Raw genomic sequence first — 24,301 nt, 5'->3', positions numbered from 1 at the left:
GAGCAACAGTGCACAGATCACACCCTCTGTAGTGCACTGTGTTGCTAACCCAGATGTTCAATAGGTCAGATGTGTGAAGTTATTTTCACCTTGTCTACAGATTAGGATGGGCTTCTTGGGAAATAACCCCGCAGCAAATTGAGAGGTAGCTGCAGACCATGCTTTATGAAGATGGCAGTTTTCAGTTTGTTTTGGGCCTCTACTCAGTCTAAACAACACTGTGCCTGCCAAAGGCATGGGCCCGCTAAGAAACTACGATCTTCCCAAATTACAAGCTCGCCAAGGAAGAGGCCCCTCCCCCACAACTCATAGGGCACACAATACAGGTCTTATTATGTGGCAGCCGGCTCCATCCTGTGATGCATTCAAGGCACTGACTGGCTTCTCTGAGACTCTTTGTTTTCCCAAGGGAGGTAAATTCTTCCTTCAGGCACCCATGCCCTAGAAGTTCAGAAAACTTCCAAAATGACTGACCAGGGCTTCTTGAAGTTCATTAAAGTTGATTCCCATTCACAAAAACCCTAGTGCCTGCAGCCGCCCCTCAGGAAGTGGACCTCTGCTTCAGGCCAGCGTCTCTCTGGATGCTGATGGAGGCCACGGAAGCAAAGAGGAGAATGCATCTTGATGCCCGGGTCCTGGAGCTGGGAGGCTCCGTAGGTAAACATTGAGCAATGCAGAAATCTCTTTCACCCCTCAAAACAGGGGGGCCTTTTGAGCATCTGCAGGAGCCAATCCAGCTGTGGAGGTGAATTCGGAGTGTAGGGAAAGGAAACTAGACTTGTGACAGACGCCGGAATGTTGTGTTCATTTTTCCCAGGGAGATGAAAACTAATGTCCAGTCATCCCAGAAGGGAACCAAGGACAATCTGAAGCACTGCTTCACCGAAGTCCAGCTTGCTAACACTTGCTAGGGTTATTGAGCTTTCTTACAGAGCACGGGTGAGGGCCACTTACAGGAGCATCAGTGACAGCCAAGCGGCCGAATCACTCCGAAGTACCACACCATCATGGATGGCAGCTTTATGGACACCTCGGAGTCCTGCTTTTGATTAGAAGCGCCTCCTATGTATAGTTGAGCACTCCCAACTTGTAGCTGGGAGAGGGAGAAAGAGCTGGGATCCCAGGCAAGGGTCTCCTCCCTGGGCCAGTAGCTCCGTTACTGCTACGTAGACCTTGGTTTCCACTGCACTGTTCTGTTCTAGTTGCCATGGCTCCAGGACAGGGTCCAAGATGGCATCTTGTCATGACTGCAGGAATAAACACCAGACAACACTGACCTCCAGGGAACCGTGACGAAACTGAGCAAACGGGAATGGGAGAGGACAAAAGGTGAAAGCCACAGTGGGCAGCTTCTGTGCTAGGCTGGATCACAGGGAGCGTTGGTCAGAGCAAAGATTGTGTCTGGTCGCTGTCCTGTCCTGGTCAGGGAATGAGAGTGTCTCCGTGGGTGAATCTGCAGAGAAAGTCACAGTGCTAGGAAGAATGCTGCCACAAGACCGGGTGCCTGGGGGGGAGGGGAGGAGGGCGCGGTCTTGAGGACAGAGTCTGATGACACCAGTGGATTAGTGACTTGTCCTATTGCTGTGATGAAATCTCTAAGAAAACTGACTTAAGGAAGGGTTCAAGGGTGCAGTCCACCAGGTAGGAGGGTGGGTCAGGGCAGCTGGGTACATGGCAGTCACCCTCAGTCAGGAAGCAGAGGGTGATGACTTCTCCTGCTCAGCTGGCTTTCTTCTTTTTATTCAGCCCAAGGCCCCAGCCCATGAAATGGTCCTGCCCACAGTTCAGGTGGGTTCTCCCATTTCAGTTAACCCAATCTAGACAATCCCTCAAAGGCATCCCCAGAGGCTCACCTAATCTGGATAACCCTGACCTAATCTAGGTCATCTTCCACGGGCATGATGCTCATGGGCCTCTTTCCTCCTGTGGATTCTAAGACCCATGCTCTCCTGGCAGGAGGCACCCGGCCATGCTCTCCTAACCCCGTGGTTCCGTGGGAGGACTTCAGAATTCTGCAGCTCTTCCTTTCTGTGAATCAGTGTAAACCAAGCACTGACTGTGTTTACGTAAAAGTGACTTCTTTTTAATGTCCGTAGGGCTTGGGGAAAGAAAAGCAGTTTGATTCTTGTATCGGTTATGAGTACCTCTTCTCGGTGGGTGGCAGGGGGTTGTTTATCTGTCCATACTTATGCATGTATGGGTTTGCAGGCCTGCATGTATGTGTCCATGTTCATACCCACCTTTGCACAAAGGAAACACCCTTTGTGTCAGTAATGTGAGTGGCTAGGAACAGAATTAATCAAATAGGTATTTGTCCTTTCCGGTCAAGGAGCTCTGCCCTGCTACATTGCTCTTTTTACTGTGTTTGGCTCATTCACTACCCACATCTCTACAAGGCACCAGAGAGGACATTTTTAATTATGATGCACTGGCTGGGTCTCATCTATTCTTGTGAGAGTTTTGGTCTTTTCTGTTTTTCATTTTTTAATTTTTGTGGTCTGACTATTCTCCTGCCTTCTTCAACCATCTTAGACTTTGGGATGCTCCTCAGGGAAGGGAGCAGCCCTGGCCTTGGACCTCCTGGGAGTGGTCCCACCCTGTGGCTAGTGCAGATGCAGTGTGACCACTGACTCGGGTTCCACTGAAAGTACATGCTAATTGAACGGTGATTCAGAAGGCGTGATGCCTGGGGATGTAGCTGAGGGACCCCAGAGAAGGACAGATGGGGAAGTTTCAGACTTGCTGTCCTGACGACTGTGTGCGTGACTATGCCAAAATGCTGACCCTCAGTTCCTTCTGCAGAGTTGAGATGGAGACCGCACACGGTGACATCCTGAGTGATGCTGTATACTGCAGACAGTGTCTGGCACATAGGGAGAGAAAGATGTGCGCGGTGAGGACACACAATGCTTGCTGGCTTGCCGGGTCCTTGTATCATCACCCCATCTTTCTTTCTCCTCCCCCTCAAGACAGGGTTTCTCCGTGTAGCTTTGGTGCCTGTCCTGGATCTTGCTCTGTAGACCAGGCTGGCCTTGAACTCACAGAGATCCGCCTGGCTCTGCCTCCCGAGTGCTGGGATTAAAGGTGTGCGCCACCCAGCTCACACCGTCTTTCTTACACCACTTTATGCATCACCCATCGCTGTTACAAAGTGAGGTCTGCCAGGCTGTGGTGGTGCACGCCTTTAATGTCAGCACTTGGGAGGCAGAGGCAGGTGGATCTCTGTGAGTTCGAGGCCAGCCTGGTCTACAAAGTGAGTTTCAGGAAAGGCACAAAGCTACACAAAGAAACCCTGTCTCAAAAAAAAAAAAAAAAAGTGAGGTCTGTGAGTGTGTAGATGTACATATATTAGAGTGACTGCTGTCAGCTTCCTTCTAGAGTTTCCCACCCACCAAGTTCTTGTTCAATGGGCACAGTTGCGTTATAAAAATACTTGTATGCAAAATGTGTAGGCCCCATAATCTGGTATTACCTGCTGGTCAGTCTGACCACAATTGAACAGAAGCTTCCTGCCAGAAAGTCTGCCTGCTTGGGGGGCAGAAGGAAGATCTCTGAGCTCAGGGGAGGAAATGACATAAAGATTCACCCTGCGTTCGCCCTGGTGGCTCGCAGAGTTTCTGACCCTCAGCCTTCACTCCATATCATGAAGACAGCCGGGCACGCCTCACCCTGCTCGGTGGACAAACAAGTCCCATGGACTCACCCATCTGTTCCCAGAAGTGAGGTGGGAAAAGCTTAGCTTCAGGAATTGCCAAGGGCATCCGCCCAAGGACCAATGTTATTCCCCCGGGTCCCCACAGCTGCTTGGATTCTGGAAAGTGAGAAAAGAAGTCCTCACCTCGGGAAATGGAAGCTAGCCTTATTGGGACAGCTGTGGTCCCACCACCAAGCCTCTGCCCGCCTCCAGGCTGGGTGGGAGCTGTCTCTCAGCTCCGCGTCTTCAGCAGCCCCGCTGTTCTGCAGGGAGCTGGCTGGGGAATTGTTTGGGATGTTTTATATTTTGCTTGTTTACTTCACTTCTCTTCTTCCTTTCTCTGCTTATGTTACTCCAGCCAGCAGCCGACCTTTGACCAGACTCTCTTTATTTCCACCCGCTTGGGGGAGAATCAGCTTCCAGGAGGCATGGTTAGCAACAGGTATAATGTGGACACAATGTAGAGACTTTCAAGTCTCTAAGAAATGGACCATGCGAGATGAAAGGGCATCTTTATACCCTACCCTCTACCCAAAGCGCCAGTTTGCCATCAGAATGGAACTCTTCCAGGCTATGGGGTTTATTTTGTTTTGTTATTGAGACAAATCTCATTATAACCCCTAATTGGCCTAGAACTCACTGTGTAAACCAGCTTGGCCTTGAACTCACAGAGATCCATCTGCCTCTGCTGGGATTAAAGGAAGGTGCTAGGATAAAAGTGTATACTAGCAACGCCCAGCAGGTCCAGCTAGTCCAGTGGGAGTGTCTACACAGCAGTCCATCACAGTCCAGTGGGAGTGTCTACACAGCAGTCCAGCTAGTCCAGTGGGAATGTCTACACAGCAGTCCAGCACAGTCCAGTGGGAATGTCTACACAGCAGTCCAGCACAGTCCAGTGGGAATGTCTACACCAGGCTTCTGCACTTCTCGGGCCCTTTCCCAGAACTGGACCTGTGAGACCACAGAGGGAAGAAGGGGCCACACAGGCACCAAGGGCTGGGGGTGCAGGCAGTGTTGATGCATGGTCAGCATGGAAGCACCTGGTAGGAAACCACACCCTCACGGCCTTTGCTTTTTTTGGTCAGACATTTTCAGCAGCCATCGTCACACCAGGTTCACAATGTGCTGATTGAGATCTGTCACAGGAGACGGGGCACAGCGCGCCAGGTCCCTTTTCCATTCCATGTCATATCTGTGACTTCAGGAGTGTGTGGGAGAGGCAGAGGCAGGAGTATCTGTGGGTCCCAAGTCTGCTGACAGCTTTTGCCTCGGGATCAAGTCTAACGTTGTATTGTAGGCTTCTCACACGACCCTGGTGCAAGCCATGGCGTTTTTAACGACTGTGAGCTGGGGAGGGGCCATCTGCTCCGAGGCCGTCTTCACAGTTTGCGGCCCCAAGTGTTCGGCATGCTGGACTTTCTGCACCCACGGTCCTCTCTGGCCTCTCTGCTCTTTCTCTGCCTTAGTTGTTTTCGCTCTTGGTAATATTCCCTGTTCCTCGCCGTCAGCAGAATGCTGCGGATTAAAAGAAAGCCTGGGTTCAAGATACCATTGCTCTTGTGTCCCTGGGCATTTTACCACTGAAGTTATTAGCCGCATCTCCCCCAAGTGGAATAATGGGAAGAGCGGAGGGTCTGCTTGCTTGTACTTCAGTCACCTGCATCTGGATTGAAAGCCACTCAGAAGCTGTGTGAACTTGAGCAAGTGGTTCCAGCTCGGGGCAGTCGAATCTAGGTTAAGTTTTGGATGAGGTGGATGGTTCAAAAAAGACACATTGCTGCGGACGAAGGAGTTTATTAGAAGAGTTGCTATAACCATGGATAGACAGACAGACAGACAGAGTGGCAGCTGCATGTCAGGGGCTCCAAGGAAAGTTGAGGCCCCAGCACCAGAGTCAGAACACATAGTGGGGGTCTCTTATACTTTTGGGGAGTAGAGAGGTTCACAGCAGGAGCCTGTAGCCAGGATCTCTGATTCCCAGGCAGGAGGTAGGGAAGGAGGGGGAACAGGGTGCGGTACCCCTTTCATGTAAACTCAGTTTTCAAGTGAGCTATCTGCTAGCTTGGGACTCATGGTGTCCAGACAATTTCCAGACCAAGCAGGGCCACTTAGGGAGACTTTCAGTGAGATGATGGTGATGATAATGATGATGATGATGATGATGATATTTAAATCATAGAACTCCTAGAATGTAATCAATGGATGTCAAAATCACCTCACAATTTGTCAGAGGCCATTTTCAGTTTTCAAAGCTGAAATCAGACAAGGCATTGCATAACTTATACAAAGCTTAGGCTCTTTCCCTCACCCCCACCTTCCCTACAAAAACCAGGCAAACGCACTGAAACTTCATTTCTAAAATTAAATGTGACTTCTATTGAGTTTCTTATTCTATTTCCCCTTTTATTGCTTTTTAAGTTACTAGAGCTTTTTTTTTTTAAGCAACAAATAATATGAGTATTAAAAGTATCAAAAAATCCAGAGACTATGCCAAGGACAAAAATATCAGAAATTGAAAACATAAAAACATACATAATCTCATTTGCCCAGCTATATACTCATGTTGAATATAAGTTTTATTTATAGCTGCCGCAAATCATATTTACTGCATATGACTTGAAAAAATATCCTTCATCACATAACAATATACACTAAGAGATGTACAGTATACAATTCAGATTAAGGCTAATTGTGTAATGAATCCCAAAGCTAGCAGAAAGCCAGGCCATGGGGACCCAGAATGGAGCAAATAATGCTTTCAGGGCATCCTATAAGCTGTGAGAATTTCCTAGGCATAGAGGAATGGAGCCCATTTACTGGGTAGAAGCAGTAGCCTGCAAGAAACTCCAAGGCACCAGGCTGGTGGAGGCCTGGGGAAGCTGGTTGGCCTGGCTGTTTGTATGGTGTTGAATACAGCCTAAGTGTCCTTTTTACCCACCCTTGGCTTCCTAATCGCCCATTTTTACTTTCTTTGGTACATTTTCTAGCCTTTTAGATTTTATCCACATTTGTGTATACACACACACACACACACACACACACACACACACACACACACACACACACACACACACACCAGACTAAAAACTGCATGTAAGAAAGAACGTGTAGTTTTTGTCTTTCTCACATCATGCTTAATCACTTCCCAAATCCACCCGTTTTCCTACAGATTTCATAAATGCCATTTTTCTTTACAGCCGAATAAAATTCCATTTGTACATAGATGCGCCCATTGTCATCGTCCCTTCCTCTGCTGATGAGCATCTAGGCTGGTTCCATTTCCGTGCTGTTGTGAACAGAGCAGGAGGAGCATGACTGTGCATGTATCTCTGTGGCGAGGTGTGTGCCCGGGAGTGGAATAGCTGTGTCATTAAAAAAACAAACAAACAAACAAACCTCCAAATGCTGCGATTTTCTTCATAAACAAGCCAAACACAGTCTCTTGCCAGAGACCTGCCAGAAAAATGCCCCCTGCAGAAACAGCGCTAAGCATGTTGTAGGTTTTGGCGGCATTCCGCGTGACCAGCCATAGAGAAGTCTCCTTTAAAGAGTGGAAGATTCTGAGACCGCTCCCCTTGAGGAAGGAATGAAGGAATGTCTTTGGCCCCACTGGTTATCTATCCTGCAGGAGGATCAGTGAGGAGAGCCGTGATGATGCCAGAGGAACGCTTCTTTAAACGGTTCGATGGCGCCACCAAGTGGCAAGAGAGTATAATACAGCCCTGGAGCCTGTACTTTAAAAAATTCAATGTGAAAGCATGGCGAGCTTGTGGAGGTCAGAGAACAACTTGAAAAGAGTCAGTTCTCTCCTTCCACCAATGTGAGTCTCGAACTCACGTTTTCAGTATGGTAGCAAGCACTTTGACCTGCTGATCCGTCTTGCGGGCCCAGGCCTGTAGATTTTTCAAAGAGCAGATGCAAGGACAGTATCTTTCAGTTTGTGAACTGTGGTCACAACCATTGCTTCCCTGCAGGAATGTAAGAGGCATCTCAGAAACAGCTTTTCTTCTGCACGTTGGGGCTCACACTGTGGTGAGAAAAGCCCCAGTACTAAGTCTTCACAGCCTAACTCACGGGCCTTGGATAAGACGATATGGTCTCTGAATGGGTTCACCTTCTCCCCACTTTTTTTCAAAAACTCTTCCGTGTTTTAAACATACTCTGAGAAACGTAATTGTTTTCATGATTTCTTTTCTATGGCAGCTCCTAATTCAAACTGATGTCAGTCCAGCTGAGGGAAAAGTACACTAGCATTCTGACACGGTTCCCTGGATGACAGTAAAGGAAAAACGTCAGTGCAGCCTGCAGTCGTGGGCGTCCCCAAAACTCAGGGAGGACCAAGCCGTTCAGTGGGTCATCACCACACTCAGCGGGGTCGGGGCTTAGAGCCAGCGGCTTTTGTAGAGGCCCAAGGCCAAGCTCTAGGGGGAGGGGTTTCTTCCATAGGAAAGGATCGGGAATGGGGTCACAAAAGGCTCACGTCCTAAAGGAGCTGTGGGATTACAGGCAGCTCCGGGGGCCGGGGGGGGGGGGGGGGGCGGGGGGGGAGGTGGGAGAAGAGAGCGGGAAGGGGCGCAGTAGCCTGATTTGGCCTAAGGAAACTGCAGGGTTGCAGCTCCAAGGGTGGGGGGATGAGGACCAGTGAAAAATTCAGAAATGGCCTGCCACCATCTATAATTAATACATGAGTCAATTAATTTCCAAGTTATCACTCAAGTGCATGTGTATTACTGGCTCAGAAACCCCGCGCTGTGGGGAAAGTTCTGGCCTTCACATTCACACAGGCTTCAGTTGGAGCCCCACGCCTGTCACTCTCCGTGAGGCTTTGGTAAGTCGTCCTGTCTTCTCAATCTCCTGCCTGGTCAGTGCAGCACACATCTATCTCTCAAGGCCCCAGCCAGGGTTGCAGGATGTACGTGCAGAGCAGCGAGCATGAGCAGGAGAGACCTCAGCCTTTTAGAGGCACCTGTCCCTGGTTAAGTCGCAGTTCACCTGGAGCAAAGCAGTTCAGCTCCAAGTGTAGACTTCTTCTGTCCAATGACAGCTGCAGTTCCCTCTGGGAGATCTATATATACATGACACAGCCACCCCAAAGCGCTGAGCACTTCCTGGGCGCTCATCAAAAGCCCCTTCCTCTCTTTCTTGGAGCACTGATCCACTGCCAGTAATTACAGGGTTAATTATAAAACCGAAGTCATGTTTATCTTTGGAATTACTCTTTCTCTCAAATGCAGTCTGTCGTCAAATGCTAACTCAACATACTCAACATACAAGAACCCTTGGTTTTGTTTTTCATTTCCTTGCTTGTTTATACCCCAGGCTAGCCTCAAACTCACAATCCGCCTGCCTCAACCTCCCAAGTGTCGGGATTACCGTGGTTATACCACCATGCCCAGTTCACGGGAGCCTCTGGAAACTTGAGGCGGGAACAGTAGCTTTTTCTTGGGCGTCTCTTGAGTAATTTCCTTTCCTCGAGGAAAGCGCCTGGCTCTTTCAGCATGTATGTATGTATTCTTGCTGTCGGCACGGGCTTTCTGCTCCAGCACACATCCAGCTCCCTGAGCCAATCTCTCCTCTGCTCCCTCTGGGCAGCCTCCCCTGCCTCTAAACGTAGTGCTAGGGTATTTATCAACAGAAAATTCTTCCCCAGGTGGCTACCTGCCAACAAGGACTAAGTGGCTGCTGTTGGGTTTGTGCTTCCGAACCCCATCTCTGTAGGAAGAGATCAGAGGGAGAATGAACATGTATTGAGTCTGTGCATCTAGGAATCCATTTAACCTTCCTTTGATCTACTGACTATCAGTACATCTTACAGGGGAACGCACTGGGGCCCTGTGAGTTGCTTGGTTAAGCCAACATTCCCTGAAGCTGTGTTTCCAGGCACTGGTGATGCATGAGCAAACAGCAGGCACAACCCCGCCCTCTTGGATTCCATAGGATCTTGCCTGGGATGACCCAGGAGGCAGAAATGAAGTCGATGGACTATTCCACTGGTGGAGAAGGGTGCTGTGGCTGCTACAGGGGGAAGACGGGGTTATGTATGCCTTCTTTTGGAGTTACAGAAGATGTCCCCCCAAACAGACATTTCACCTAAGACAAGATGCTCTTGGAATTCCTGTGGGTGGACAGTAAGGGGGCAGAAGTGAGACTTCAACATGTCTGGCCCGGGTTCCAACATGCTTCATGTCTTTCTCAGTAAATAAATACTTGAGGTGACATTACTCCAGCTTGTGACCCACCACATTTCTTCCTCCCTAGGAGACTGTAGGTCCTTGAGAACATGAGCCCTGCCTCCTACGATGTGGTCCAATTAGTAAGCACAAGTAAATGATCCTTAGGAGTTCTGCACATGCATTTGTTTACTGGCTGTAATGCAGTAGGAAATTGCCCGTGTTTAATAAGCAATGTCAGAGTGCCTAGATTTCACACTGTGTGTTATTTCTTTAACCCACACAGTGTGTATGGTTTTCATACAGCGTTCTGAGCATCAGGGCACTCCCACACTGACTCCTTTGACTCCGGTGTTTGCTGTTTTATTGTCTGGGATGACCCAGGTCAGCATTCAAGAGCAGCTGAGTCAGTTCAGCAGCAAGTGGAACTCAGAACTCACTCATCTAATTAAAATGACTTAGTCCTGTCTCCCCCAAATGCTGGCAAGCTCCAGGCTCCTTTTCAGCCTGCAGCCCACACTGTTCTTAAAGTGAAAAAAGAACTCCCTTGTGCCAGCATTGTGAGAAAGATTGGGGAGACAAACCAAGGTGAAAGCCTGTGTACAATTGCAATGAGTGTTTTTTCTTCCTGCCATTTAGTGAGTCTCAGTCTAGTGGGAACACCTCTCCAACAAGTCCACTGTGGTGATATTCTGCTCCCCAAAATATTGTGCACACTAATAAACTTATCTGGGGTCAGAGAACAGAACAGCCACTAGATATAGAGGCCAGAAAATGGTGGCACACACTCCTTTAATCCTAGCATTCCAGAGGCAGAGATCAGCCTGGATCTCTGTGAGTTCAAGGCCACACTGGAAACAGCCAGGTGTGGTAATAAGAGCCTTTAATCCCAGGAAGTGATGGCAGGAAGCAGAAAGGTATTTCAGGAGTGAGGACGAGGAACTAGAGCCTAGTTAAGCTTTCAGGCTGTGAGTAGCAGTTCAGCTGAGATCCATTTGGATATGAGGACACAGAGGCTTCCAGTCTGAGGAAACAGCATCAGCTGAGGAATTGGGGAGGTGATGTGGCTGTGGCTTGTTCTGCATCTCTGATCTTCCAGCGTTGACCCCAGTACCTGGCCCCAGGTTTGTTTTTATTAATAAGACCTTCTAAGATTCATGCCACAGTCCGCATCTCCTAATCCTTCCCAAATAGTTCCACCAACTGGGACAAAATAGTCAAGCATGTTAATTTATGGGATCCATTATCATTGAAACTACCACACACCCAGAGCCAGTACGCCTTACACAAAAGTCAAGGTGTGCCTAGGTGAAAGGCATGACCACCTCCAAAGGTGGGTATGAGGTCTTTCAGCCAATTGATGTCATCATGTCTGAACTGGAAAGATGAATGGCTGTTAGCCAGGTAAAGAGGGTAGAGATGAGATGGGATAGGAACGGGCCAGCCTGTGCAGAGTCTCAAGGAGAAGAAAGGCTGGCACATTTGTGATCCACAAGTTCCCGCGAGAGCCAGGCAGGTAATGAGCATAGGTGGACTGCAAGCTAGACTCTGGGATTTCTTCCTTTCCTCTTCCTGCTTTTCTTGACTTGGACAAGATTACATTCTTCATTTTTTCCCATCTTTGATGGAAACTTAGTCAAATGGAAGATGTTTTCTAGTCTACAAATAGCAACCCAAACCTGTTATCATACCAGTTGGCAAGTGGTTCTTGGCTCTCCCTGGAGAGACAATGGGAAGAGGTGGGGATGAACACTGGAGCCCGTTCTCTGTCCAGAGAGGAAGGCTGTTCTCCAATCCCCAGTGCTCAGTGGCTCCAGATCTTCCTCCTCCCCCTCCCCAGAAAAGACAAGTCGTTTGGATTTGGGGCAAGAGAGTAAAATATTTTAAACAGTGTCTTAATACAAGAGAGAGCAGGAGGGAGAGAGAACTCGAGGGCACTCAAGCCTACAGACTAAATGGAACATGGCTCAGGCTTGCAACCTTTGGTTTAAAGGCTCCGGGTAAATGCCCCGCCCCGTGCATTTCCATATTGCTCTGCTTACTGTCCCCTAACAGCCCCTCTCTCCTTGCTTTCCAGAAAGAGATGACAACCAGGATGTGTCACTAACATTCCACCTCATCTTCCGGAAGAAAGGAGCGCCATCTCTCCCAGGAATCCCCATGGGACAGGAAGTGGCCCTCCCCGGCTGAAGCGGTCCCTACTTCCAGGAGCAGGAAGGCTGGAGCCCCACGCGGACTTCTGAGAGATGTCTCCTACCCACTTCGTGCGCTCTTAACCCTCTAAGTGCTGCTAGCCAGGGCTGGTGGGCCAGGCAGACCACAGCATGAAGGACCAGCTTGCCGCCTTAGGCTGAGGATGATGCGGGAGAGGCCTCGCGCTTCCTCCACCTCTGCCTGTGACCTGCCCCCAGGCTTCACTGGAATTCAGGTTTTGAGACTGAGAGGTTTTTTGTCTTTGTTGTTCTTTTCCACTTAAGTCTTAACTAACTTCTCTGTCATTTATTTTTCTAAGTACCAAGCAAATTTGGGGAATACCATATAAGCAGTACCTTTTCCGATCCCACCTCTCCTCGAGTCCCGGTGACCCCGGCTCTGGGCCTGTGGCTTAACCTTGTATGGGGCTCGGAGCTGGGAGGGGCCTGCAGTTCTCCCGCAGCGTCCATGGCTTTTCCCTCATAGGCGGTTTCACCAGGGACCACCTGATGGGGTGCGTGATCTGTGCCCCAGGCAGGCCATTCACATGCTCACCACTGAGGAGAGTCTGGGACTGGAAGTGAGCTGGTGCATTACCACTCTGCCCTGGTCAGGATGGATCCTAACAGTCATTTCTAAACTCTTCCATTGAGATGTACTTACCCATTTCCCAGAAGAAAGAAATAAAGTTACAAATGACCCCTGGGATCTTGAGCCAGATTAGTGCGGTGTTTGTTCTCCACTGAGAGGTAGTGAGTCCTGGCTACCCAGACACATCACAGTACTGGGATTTCAGTGACAAGAGCAGAAATCTGGTACGTGTGGATCAAACACACTTGTCTTGTAGCCTGCCCAGCTTGACCCCAGAGCTTCTGAACTCAGCTGATGTTTTCTCTCTTCTCTTCCTCTGATCCCTGGTTTCCTTCCCTGTCCCACCCATTCTTTGTCCATCTCTTTATCATTCTCTCTTCTCTATGATCTCCGCTCTCTATTCTCTCCTCTCCCCCCTCTCTATGGAGGACTCTCTCTCTCTCTCTCTCTCTCTCTCTCTCTCTCTCTCTCTCTCTCTCTCTCTCTCCTCTCCTCTCCTCTCCTCTCCTCTCCTCTCCTCTCCTCTCCTCTCCTCTCCTCTCCCCTCCTCCCCCCATCTCCTGTATTATATGTTAATGACACAAAGTTCATTTCTGTCTAATGGCTGTGCTACAGTCGCTAAGGTCTCCCTTCTATCTGTTCAATGTGTTCCTTCCAGCAGTCAGAAGAACCATTCTGTGTTATCTCCTGCCTTTGGAAGCTTTCGTAAATGAAATGTTGCCTTCTCTGATTCATTCACAAAACTGTGGTTCTGACAGATTGACTAAGAAGTACTCATACTTCCCATGATATTTGATTTTAATAAAGTATGTATTGGTGGAGGGAAGTAGATATGAATGTGCTCTTGCAGTTAATGTAATAACAAAAGATGACTAAGCTAGTCTGATGTTCTTTAGTATATATAATATGTTCAAGCCATTTGTGACTGCCACAAAATCCTAGAAAGTGTGACATATTTGCCTAATGATGAAAAGGCTGACTGTATGGACAGTGACATTCTACATGATGGAACCATGCTGAGAACAACCCTTACTTCCTGTCTCATGGATGTTGTCTTATGAAACCCAACACTACTACTTCTCTGATCTACAGGAACTTTCTCTTTTCTCCCTAAGTAACTTTTAGAGACCAAGATAGGCAATTTGGCCTAAAAGCGTATCTGTCTAAGGGTCCAGAGAGAGGAAGCCCTGAATTCCTGACCTAGGCAATGCACAGTAGTAACACACTTCATGGGTGTGCGGGATGGTGGCAATGAGAAATGGCAGGCCATGGCCTTGGGGAGCCTCTGCTGCCTTGTCCCTTGACCAACTGCAGGACTCACGTGGTAGGAAGTTGAGTGTGTGCCTGCATTCCAGTAATGCTCAGCCCATGGGGAAGCCTGACTCCGAAGGCATTCGGCATTTATCTCTAGTTATTTTCTATCAATTGTTTGTGTATGTGAAATTTCTATCCAGCTTAAAAAAATCTAAATATTTTTTTAACTTCTTAAAATGATTTTTCTCTGGCTTGTATTGTTAATTGCACTAATCAGCTCTTGGAGGAAAGTCTAGACAATTGCTCTGCCTTTTTAAAGTATAATGTGTTCATATTTCTACAGAACTTTGTTTGGCAAATTCTAAAGAAAAATCTTCCTGGGCTGTTTCTAAGCCTTTGACTTGACCTAATCTTCCATACATTTGTATTGTGATTAGAAGAACCTTACAGCCCCAGGACAGCTCCAGACCTGTTTCTGTCTCCTAATCTTGTTCTTGTACATTTATTTGAACTCTGGGAAAATTTGCAGTTAAGATTCCAAGCACCCTATGTCCTTTAAAGGTAGTGAGTGTCAGCACATCGCCTCATTTCTATTTCACTGTATATGTACTCATGGCTGAACCATCAAAAAACCAAATTACAGTCATCATAAAGTTTTAAAAAACGTTACCATGCCCTCCTGTTAGCAGTGAGAACATTATCCTATCCAGCTTCAGCGTCATCAGCTCCAAGAGCCTGAAACGGATGTTCAAATTCTGCCTCAAAAAATTCTTTGTAGTAGATTTTTCTTTAAAAAAAAAAAAAATCTAGGATATAATCAAAAACTACACGTTGTATTTAATTGTCTTCATTTCCACCAATAGATTATCATTTCCTCTGTGTGTGTGTGTGTGTGTGTGTGTGTGTGTGTGTGTGTGTGTGTGTGTTCTTTCTTCTATGACTGGCATTACTAAAGAACCTAAGCTGATTTGTTTATGCCCACATTCTGGAGGATTATATTCTGCTTATTGTGAGATTTAGGATAACATGTTCAGGGTAAGAATGTTCACAGTGATGATGTATTCTCCTTACATCATGTTAGAAAATGTGAATGTCTGATTGAAGATTAATTAGTGGGCTCGGGGGTTATCTGCCTGAGCCAATTCATAATTCATCATTAAACTCTGAGGTTCAACACACACACCATTTATGGAATGTGAAGTTCAACATGTATACTTCACGCCTTCATGTTATCAGAAGTCCACACTCCCCAACATTAAATCCTTTGCTGTGGAAGGTGAAGCGGTGTGAAAGGAGTCAGTTCTTTCCACTTAAGATGAAAAGGAGCAGGAATCTTTCATTTGCAAACAATACATAGGAATGCTGGCTCATGGAAGTTTGTATGAGCCTACAGCCAGAGGTAAAGTGTGCATGTGTGTATGCACATGTGCGTGCGTGGGTGCATGAGGGGGTGCTGTGTGTGTGTGTGTGTGTGTGTGTGTGTGTGTTTCTTTAGTGACTTCCCATTCAGACCCCTCGTTTACTTGTTGAGCTCAGCTCATATATTATGAGACAGTGTCTCTTTACATAGTCCTGGGTATCCTGGAACTCACTCTGTAGACCAGGCTGGCCTTGAACTCAGAGAGATCATCCTGCCTCTGCTTTCTGAGTGCTGGGATTAAAGGCATGCACCACTATATCTGATTATTCATACATTCTTGTTGAGGGTGAGGTGACTACTAATGATTTTGGGGAGGCAAACATCTTAACCTTCACAGTAGGTTGTGTCTCTCCAAAAGAGATGATTAGGAATGAAGTATTTTTTTTTTTTTAGATCTTGATAATTTTTTTTTTTTTTTTTTTTTTTTTTTTTTTTTTTTTTGGTTTTTCGAGACAGGGTTTCTCTGTGTAGCTTTGCGCCTTTCCTGGAACTCACTTGGTAGCCCAGGCTGGCCTCGAACTCACAGAGATCCGCCTGGCTCTGCCTCCCGAGTGCTGGGATTAAAGGCGTGCGCCACCACCGCCCGGCTAGATCTTGATAATTTTAAATAAACAACATATCCACAAGCCTGGGCATACTGTGAGATCACAAGCCACACATTTTTATCCTAATAGATACAGATATCAACAATCTTAATAAGACATTTCCAATCTGCCCTCTGGGGTAAAGGTTTGAACTTGGGATGCACTGAAGAAACAGAACATTAGTCCTTCCAATTCTGTCCCCAAAGTGACCTACCAGCACCTCCTCTAGGTCTCACTTGCCTCTGGCTTCTTTTTGGATTCAGCGAATTGGTGGCAGCCAGACAAAGCTCTTCCTTCAAACAATAATGGAAAGGATGGATTGAATTGATCTAGATTCCTTTTCTGCTTCTTAGACTGTTGATCTTCTCTTCCTTGAATGTCTTCTTACTGCTTTTTTTCAGAGCTAGGATGAATGGAAGGAACTTCAGAGATTCCTAACTTATTCTTCCTAACTCCCAACCATGCCAGCAACATTCCAGGTAGAACCTGTTCTCTTTTTACAGATATTCAGGTGTAGATGTTCTACAGAATCCTCTATGTGACCCACTGAAACTTCTATCCAATCTTCTATCCAACCCAGGCCACATAGTCCCCTCAAGCTCCAGGCTTGTAGTCTCATGCCCTGTATTTGGAAGGTCCAGAGACTGTACAGCAGCAGCACATGCTTAACAAGAACATCGTTTGCACATTCATGAACTGTCTGAAGACTAAACCAGTGGTCCTTCAGCCTTCCTTCAGACTCGTCCCCGCTGTGGCATCCTCTCAGAAGTTTGCCATTCTACCGTTAAGCATGTCTATAGTTGAGCTAGAAACTCCTCCAAAGCTCTCCCCGTGTCTGAGGTATAGACACTGCACACTGTGAATCTGATAAGGTATCTCATGCCTCCTCCAGACCCTGCTGTGTTTCTGCTAGTCTTGCTTTAAGAGAAATCTTTGGATTTTCTTCCCTATTTTAGTTGACTGTATGAAACTCTAACCAGGTTATGTTGAGCGATTCCAAATTTCCTTTCTTCCTACTTTTAACATCTTTCATCACAACACGCTGGATTTGGTTGAAATTTTCCTTAACTGGAAAACATTAAGGAATTTGATTTATGCCAGTCCACTATTTACCCAGTCCATTGTCGCTGGTGAAAGCACATCATTTCCAATCTCTTAGCCTAAATGAAACCACACTAAGGAAAAGAAATACAGCATGTCTTCAAGAAATGGCAAAGGCATCATTTGGATAATAATGTCATTCTGGCTTTGATTATTTTGACTTTAATTCCTGTCTAGAATTAGCCAAACAAAGTATATTTTGGAAGTAATGATTTTTTTCCTAGTTTTAAAAATGTTTATAAAAAAACTTTTATAACAAGCTATTTTCCTCTGGGCAATATTAAATATGGGTAAAAATTTTTCAATGATATGTAAAAATTTGTGTAACATAGAGGGTGAGTCATTTCTAATGAAGCAAGCTATTTTACTAGCTTCTAGTATTCTGCTTTCAAAGTTTTCCTGTTTCTTTTTTAAGTACATCTGAAAAATGTTAACTATATTTTCATTCCATTTGTGATTCAGTTAAGGGTTTGACTATAAAAAAGCAGACTAACATAATTAAATCAATTAGAAGAGCTAGATAAATCTAAAGAATATTTATGAAATAAATTTGTGTGTGATCTTAAGGATTCAAATGTCATGAATAAAAGCTACATAGCCACCTTCTAGTCTGTCTTCTTTACATGCCTAATTTATTTAACAAATAGTTCACCAGCCTGCAGTGTCCTGGCAAAGGGTCAATAAAAGGAAAATTGTTAATTTTATAAAAAGTAATTCAAAATTTGTTTCAATGCACACATGGACACATTCAAATTTTAACTAAATCCCTTTATCCTATTCCAGTTTTCCAATAAGACGGTAAGTATATAGCTTAGCTTCCCAGCAGACTAGTGTCCTTATACACATTTTCTTGCCATAGAAGTTAATGTTAATTTGATGGTGGTCTGATATATAAAGATGTCAGGTCTTTGCATGGCCTCCAGGACTTGGACCTGACTGGGGTGGTGAGGGAATGAAGAAAGAACAGGTATACCCACAGAGAGAAAGGCTGGGATTGGGTAGACTGGGCTCTCTGATGGAGAAACCACAGCACACGGTTCCAGAGAGTTAGAGCCTATGACAGTGGAGAGAAGACATAGCAAAAGGTGACTGGGGCAGCAGCTGGGAGCGCCCACTTCTTCTAGATTATAATTATAACAGTTCTCCCTTTCCTCTCTCCAAACTCCCATATATAGAGAGATCACACACACACACACACACACACACACACACACACACACACACACACACATATATATATATATATATATATATATATATATATATATATATATATATGGGAGCTGCTGGTGTGGATTCTAGTGATATGGCCTTCTGGGTTCAGGAAATTAAATATTCCAAACAACTAAACACTTAAAATATAGGGAAAGAAGATAATTGGCTTGCTAAACATAAACATAGATGTTTCTTATATTTCAGAAAAAGATTGGCCAAGTACTTAAGGTGACTATTACTTCTTCGTCTCTTACAGGCCTAGGTCAAGCTAATAATGTAGCCAGAAGGCCAGGAAAATCTAATGCTCCTATCTGGATCAAACAGTGGCTTTTAAATGCTGAGAAAATTATAATTGCTACCTGTCTGGTGGAGGAAAAACTTAAATATTGGGCATATAAAGTCCCCCACCAGCCCTTAAATCACCCCAATATCTTTGTATTTAGGAAAATCAGGCTTATAGACTGTTACAGGTCCTTTAAAAATTAAATAAAATTTATTAAAGCCAAGGAAAGTCTCACAGCCTGGCTTGCCATCTCCCAGGGCCATCCCCAGAAATAAAAAAAAAAAAAAAATCATCATAGATGTACAAGATTGCTTCTTTACCATACCTCATCAACCTAAAGATTGTCAGCATTTCACTTTTAACTTGCCTACTCACCCTGCCATGATGGAGGCCAAAGCTGACATACAGAGCAGGAAATGCGAGTTCTGTTTATCCAGGACTCATTCATTGAGCAAAGCTCCTCATTATATACACAGATTAACTATCAAAACTGTCAATTACAGCTTCCTCACAGTAGCCTCTCCTCTGCCCCCGCTCACAGGAGACTACCCATATCACCTTGGCATACCCAGCTTTCCTCCCTCCTGTGGCCCCCTCGACACTCTCCCTACACCACTCCTTCCTGTCAGTTTCCAATTCCTAGAAACACTTGCTACACAGAACCCCCAGTGGCCACACCTGGCAGAGGCTCAGAACCACTACCTACCAGGCAAACCACAGCCATCACATTCTCCTAAGATCCAGAGAGGGCCACAAAAACCAAGAAGCAGAAAACCCACTTAATAAAGACAAAATCAGGTATCAACACCTACAACTACAATCATCCCAAACCCAAATGCCTACACACCAGTGTTAAAATACAATCAGTAAGAGCCAAGACAATGACTCCACATGGGCCCAGCAACCCTACTACATTCCAAAAAAAAAAAAAAACCACTGCTACAGCTAAACTCACATACTGACCTTCACACAGTGATGCAGACAAAAACTAAACAGAAATTCTGGAGACATCATAAACCAAATGGACATAAAAGATGTTTATGGAATGTTTCACATGTCTTAGTGACTGTCCTATTGCTGTGGAGAGACACCATGACCAAGGCACCTCTTATTTTTTTAAAAAAAAAAAAAAAAGCATTTAATTGGGGCTGGCTTACAGTTTCAGAGATTTAGCCCATTATCATCATGACAGGAAGCATGGCAACATGCAGGCAGACATGGTACTGGAGAAGTAGCTGAGAGCTACCTCCTGATCCATAGGCAGAAAGAGATGAGAGAGATTGAGAAAGAGAGAGAGATTTGGTTTGCATGGGCTTTTGGAACACCAAAACCCACCCCTTGGGAGACTCTTCCTCCAAAAGGCCACAACTAATTCTTCTAATCCTTTCAAACAGTTCCACTCTCTAGTGACTAAGCATTCAAATATATGAGTTGCTGTGGGGGGAGCATTCTTGTTCAAACCACTACAGCACCCAAACACAAAAGAATATACATTTTTCTAAGCCCCTCATGGAACTTTCTCCAAAATTGACTACATACTTAGACACAAAGCAAGTCTCAACAGACATAAGAAAATTTAAATAACACCCTGCATCGTATTTGAACATGACAGGCTAAAGCTGGATATCAACAGAAACAGAAACAACAGAAAGCTTACAGACTCATGCAAACTGAAAAAAAAATCACTACTGAATGATAATTTCTGTCAAGACATATATTACAAAAGAAATTAAATAAACTGAATAAAAAATGAAATGAATACACAATACCCAAACTTACAGGACACAAAGAAGGCAGTTCAAGGAGGGATATTCATAGCACTAAGTGCCTACCTAAAAGAATTGGAGGTATCTCACATTAGTAACTTAATGACACAGCTGAAAGCTCTAGAAAAAAAAAAGAGGAAGTAATATCCAGAAGGAGTAGATGGCAAGAAATAATCAGACTCACGACTGAAATCAATAAAATAGAAACAAATAAACAAACAAAAAATATAAAGAATCAATAAAACAACTAGGTTCTTTGAGAAAATCATAAGATTGACAAACCCTTAGCAAAATTAACTAAAAGTCAGAGGGCAAAGATCCAAATTAACAAAATTAGGGACCAAAAAAAAAAAAGGATTTAAAAAAAAGACACAAAGGAAACCCAGAGAATAATAAAGACATGCTTTAAAAATCTGTATGCCACTGTCTTAGGGTTTCTAGTACTATGAAGAGATACCAAGACCATGACAACTCTTAAAAGGAAAACATTTAATTGGGGCTGGCTTACAGTTTCAGAGGTTTAGTCTATTATTATCATGGTAGGATATGGCAGTGTATGGGCATACATGGTGCTAGAGAAGGAGCTGTTCTACATTTTAATCCAAAGGCAGTAGAAGCAACTGTGTATCACATTTGGCATAGCTTGAGCATAGGAGACCTCAAAACCCACCACATACAGTGATACACTTCCTCCAAGTCCACACCTACTCCTACAAGGACATACCTCCTAATAGTGCCCCTCCCTATGGGGGCCATTTTCTTTCTTTCCACTCCCTGGCCCCACAGGCTTGTGGCCATATCATAATGGAAAAATGCATTCAGTCCAACTTCAAAATTCCCCAAGTCTATAACAGTCTCAAACTTATTTAAAAGTCTAAAGTGCAAAGTCTTTTCTGAGATTCATGCAATCTCTTAACTGTAATCCCCTATAAAATCAAAATCAAAAAGCAGATCATGTACTTGTAGCATATAATGGCACGGGGTATACATTACCATTCCAGAATATAGGGAAGGGAACATAGAGAGAAAATATTAGACCAAAGCAAAACTAAAAACCAGATGGACACACTCCAAAGTCTCCATGTCTGATGTCAAAACACTCTTCAAATCTCCCAATTCCTTCCTTCCTTCCTTCCTTCCTTCCTTCCTTCCTTCCTTCCTTCCTTCCTTCCTTCCTTCTTTTCTTTATACATTCATTCACTCACTCATTTATTTTTTTTTTATTTATTTGAGACAGGGTTTCTCTGTGTAGCCATGGCTGTCCTGTAACTCTCTCTGTAGACCAGGTTGTCCTTGAACTCACAGAGATCCACCTGTCTCTGCCTCCTGAGTGCTGGGATTAAAGTCATGAACCACCACTGCCTATCTCCAACACCTTCCAGCTTTGTTTGACTGCAACACACTTCTTTCTTGTGGGCTGTTTTCACTCCATGTTAGCAGGTTCCTCGACAGGTATCCCATGACTCTGACATCTCCAACATCTTGGGGTCTCCAACACAATCCAGGCTTCACCTTCACAACTTCACACAATGACTTCTCTAGGCCTCCCTTCAGGAATACCTCCGACACATGCCTTGCTTCAGGAGCTTTCCTAAGTCACAGAAGAAGATTCTGTAACCCCTTTCTTGTATTCTTGACTGTATAGCCAGAACCACACGACTAAAGCTGCCAAGTTCTTCTGGTTGCTGAGGCTGGAACATGGCCTTCTTATTCAATTACATCTTCACCAGCTTTCTGGTTTTGATGGTTACCTTTACTGCCTAACCTTGGCTATCGTGGAACTTGCTCTGTAGACCAGGCTGGCCTCAAACTCAGAGATACACCTGCCTCTGCCTTCTGAGTGCTGGGATTAAAGGTCTGCACCACCACACCCAGCTCTGAGCTTTTCTTTAATCCCGTTTCACAAGTTGGAAGCTTAACTGGGTAAGGTCTTGCCCTGAGGTCATCACTCCTTTTTTTTTTTTTCATTTCTTAATGTGTTTATCTCCTTGAACATGGAACTTAGCTCCATTCCACTTAATGGTGCTCCTTTTCTCTTCAAATTGTACATTTTGTGTTTTTCCCTTGCTCAACTTGCTCCTTTTCATTATAAATCTTCATCAGAGTAAATACTAATAACTACAGGACAGAGTCAATACTAGGCTGCTTTGAGATTTCCTCCACCAATGAAATTAATCCAAAATTTATTACTTTAGCCTCAGACAAACTTTTTCAACAAGGGCAAAAACCAGCCACATTCTTCACCAAAATATCACAAGAATTATCTCTAGGCAACATACTAACATTCTTCTCCTCTGAAATATTTTGAGCCAGGGCCCCACAGTTCAAATCACCCTCAGCACCACTGTCTTCCATGCTCCTACCAGTATGGCCCATTAAGCCCCACTTAAACTGTTCAACTGCTTTTCTAATCCAAACTCCCAAATTCCACATTCCTCCAAACAAAAACATGGTCCAGCCTATCACAGCAATACCTCAGGCCCTGGTACCAACTTCTGTCTTAGTTTGGGTTTCTATTGCTGTGAAGAGACACCATGACCACAGCAGTTATTATAAAGGAAAACATTTAATTGGACCTGGATTACAGTTTCAGAGGTTTAGTCCATTATTCTTCATGGGACATGGCAGCTTGCAAGCAGACATGGTGCCAGAGAAGGAGCTAAGGGTTCTTCATCTTGATCCACAAGCAGCAGAAGCAACTGTGTGCCACATTTGCCATATGAGACCTCAAAACCCGCCCCCCACAGTGACACACTTCCTCCAAAAAGGCCACACCTACTCCAACAAGTGCCACTCCAACAGCCTACTCCTAATAGCGCCACTCCCTATGGGGGCCATTTTCTTTCAAACTACCACATTTATCAAACTGGAAAATCTAAAGGAAATGGATCATTTTCTTGGTATATACTACCTACCAATGTTAAATCAAGATCAGACAAGCAATTTAAACAGACCTATCACCCCTATAGGTCTGAAATAGAAGCAGTAACTAAAAGTTTCCCAACCAAAAACAGTGCAAGGCAGGATGATTTTAGTACAGAAGTCAATCAGACTTTCAAAGAAGAATTAAATGCCAATACTAGTCAAATTATCCCACTAAATAGAAACAAAAGGAACACTGTACAATTCTTTTTAAAAGACCACAGTTACCTTGATACCTAAACCACATAAAGATCCAACAAAGTAAGAGATGTACAGAGCAATTTTCCTTATTAACATAGATGCAAAAATTCTCAGTAAAATACTTGCAAACCAAATAAACAAAAACATCCAAAAGATCATCCACCATGATCAAGTAGGCTTCATCCCAGAGATGCAGGGGTGATTCAATATATGTAAATTGACAAATGTAATTATCAATTATAGAGACTAAAAGACAAAAACCACATGATCATCTCATTAGATTCAGAAAAGGCCTTTGAGAAATCCAACATCCTTTCTCAATAAAAGTCCTGGAGCAACTAGAGATAAAAGGACATACTTCAACATAATAAAGGCAATTTACAGTAAGCCCAAGGTTAGCATCAACCTAAATGAAGAGAAACTCTGTTTCCACTAAAATCATGAACAAGACAAGCTGTCCACTCTCTCCATACTTATTCAATATAGCACTTAAAGTCTTTGCTAGAGCAGTAAGACAACTGAAAGAGTTCAAGTGAATACAAATAGGAAGGAAAGAAGTCAAAAGTACCTTAAATTATACATGATATGATTGTATACATAAGTGACCCTAAAAATTCCACCAGAAAACTGCCACAGCTGATAACAACTTTCAGCAAAGCAGAAGGTACAAAATTAATGCATAAAAGTCAGTAGCCTTCCTTTATACCTATGGACTGAGAAAAAAATCAGGAAAACAATATCTTTCACAATAGCCTCAAAAAATAAAATTTCTAGGGGCAATTGTAAGCAAGGAGGTGAAAGACTTATATGATAAAACATTTTAAGACAGTGAATAAAGAATTCAAAGGAGATATCAGAAGATGGAAATATCTCCCATGCTCATGGATCAATAGGATTAATATAGTTA

At 44.6% G+C, this 24,301-nt stretch overlaps 1 protein-coding gene and 1 long non-coding RNA gene across 7 annotated transcripts in view; one reads left to right on the top strand and one right to left on the bottom strand.

Moving 5' to 3' along the window:
- The window catches only part of Mob3b (MOB kinase activator 3B), a 196,722-nt gene extending 180,993 nt beyond the window's left edge, over positions 1–15,729 (top strand). For all 6 annotated transcript variants that reach the window (XM_006975319.4, XM_076564042.1, XM_076564044.1 and 3 more), the window contains exon 4: positions 11,942–15,729. In XM_006975319.4, the coding sequence (XP_006975381.1) occupies positions 11,942–11,971 (30 nt within the window). In that variant the 3' untranslated portion in view covers positions 11,972–15,729. The remainder of the gene's footprint in view (positions 1–11,941) is intronic.
- LOC121820878 (uncharacterized) overlaps positions 1–24,301 on the bottom strand; it is a 42,370-nt gene that overhangs the window by 3,025 nt on the left and 15,044 nt on the right. The gene's annotated exons all lie outside the window — the stretch shown is intronic.

Source organism: Peromyscus maniculatus, chromosome 2 (genome assembly GCF_049852395.1).
Source record: "Peromyscus maniculatus bairdii isolate BWxNUB_F1_BW_parent chromosome 2, HU_Pman_BW_mat_3.1, whole genome shotgun sequence".
Classification (NCBI taxonomy): domain Eukaryota; kingdom Metazoa; phylum Chordata; class Mammalia; order Rodentia; family Cricetidae; genus Peromyscus; species Peromyscus maniculatus.
The sequence above is the reverse complement of the archived record's forward strand: the minus strand, read 5'-3'. Positions and strand labels throughout refer to the sequence as shown.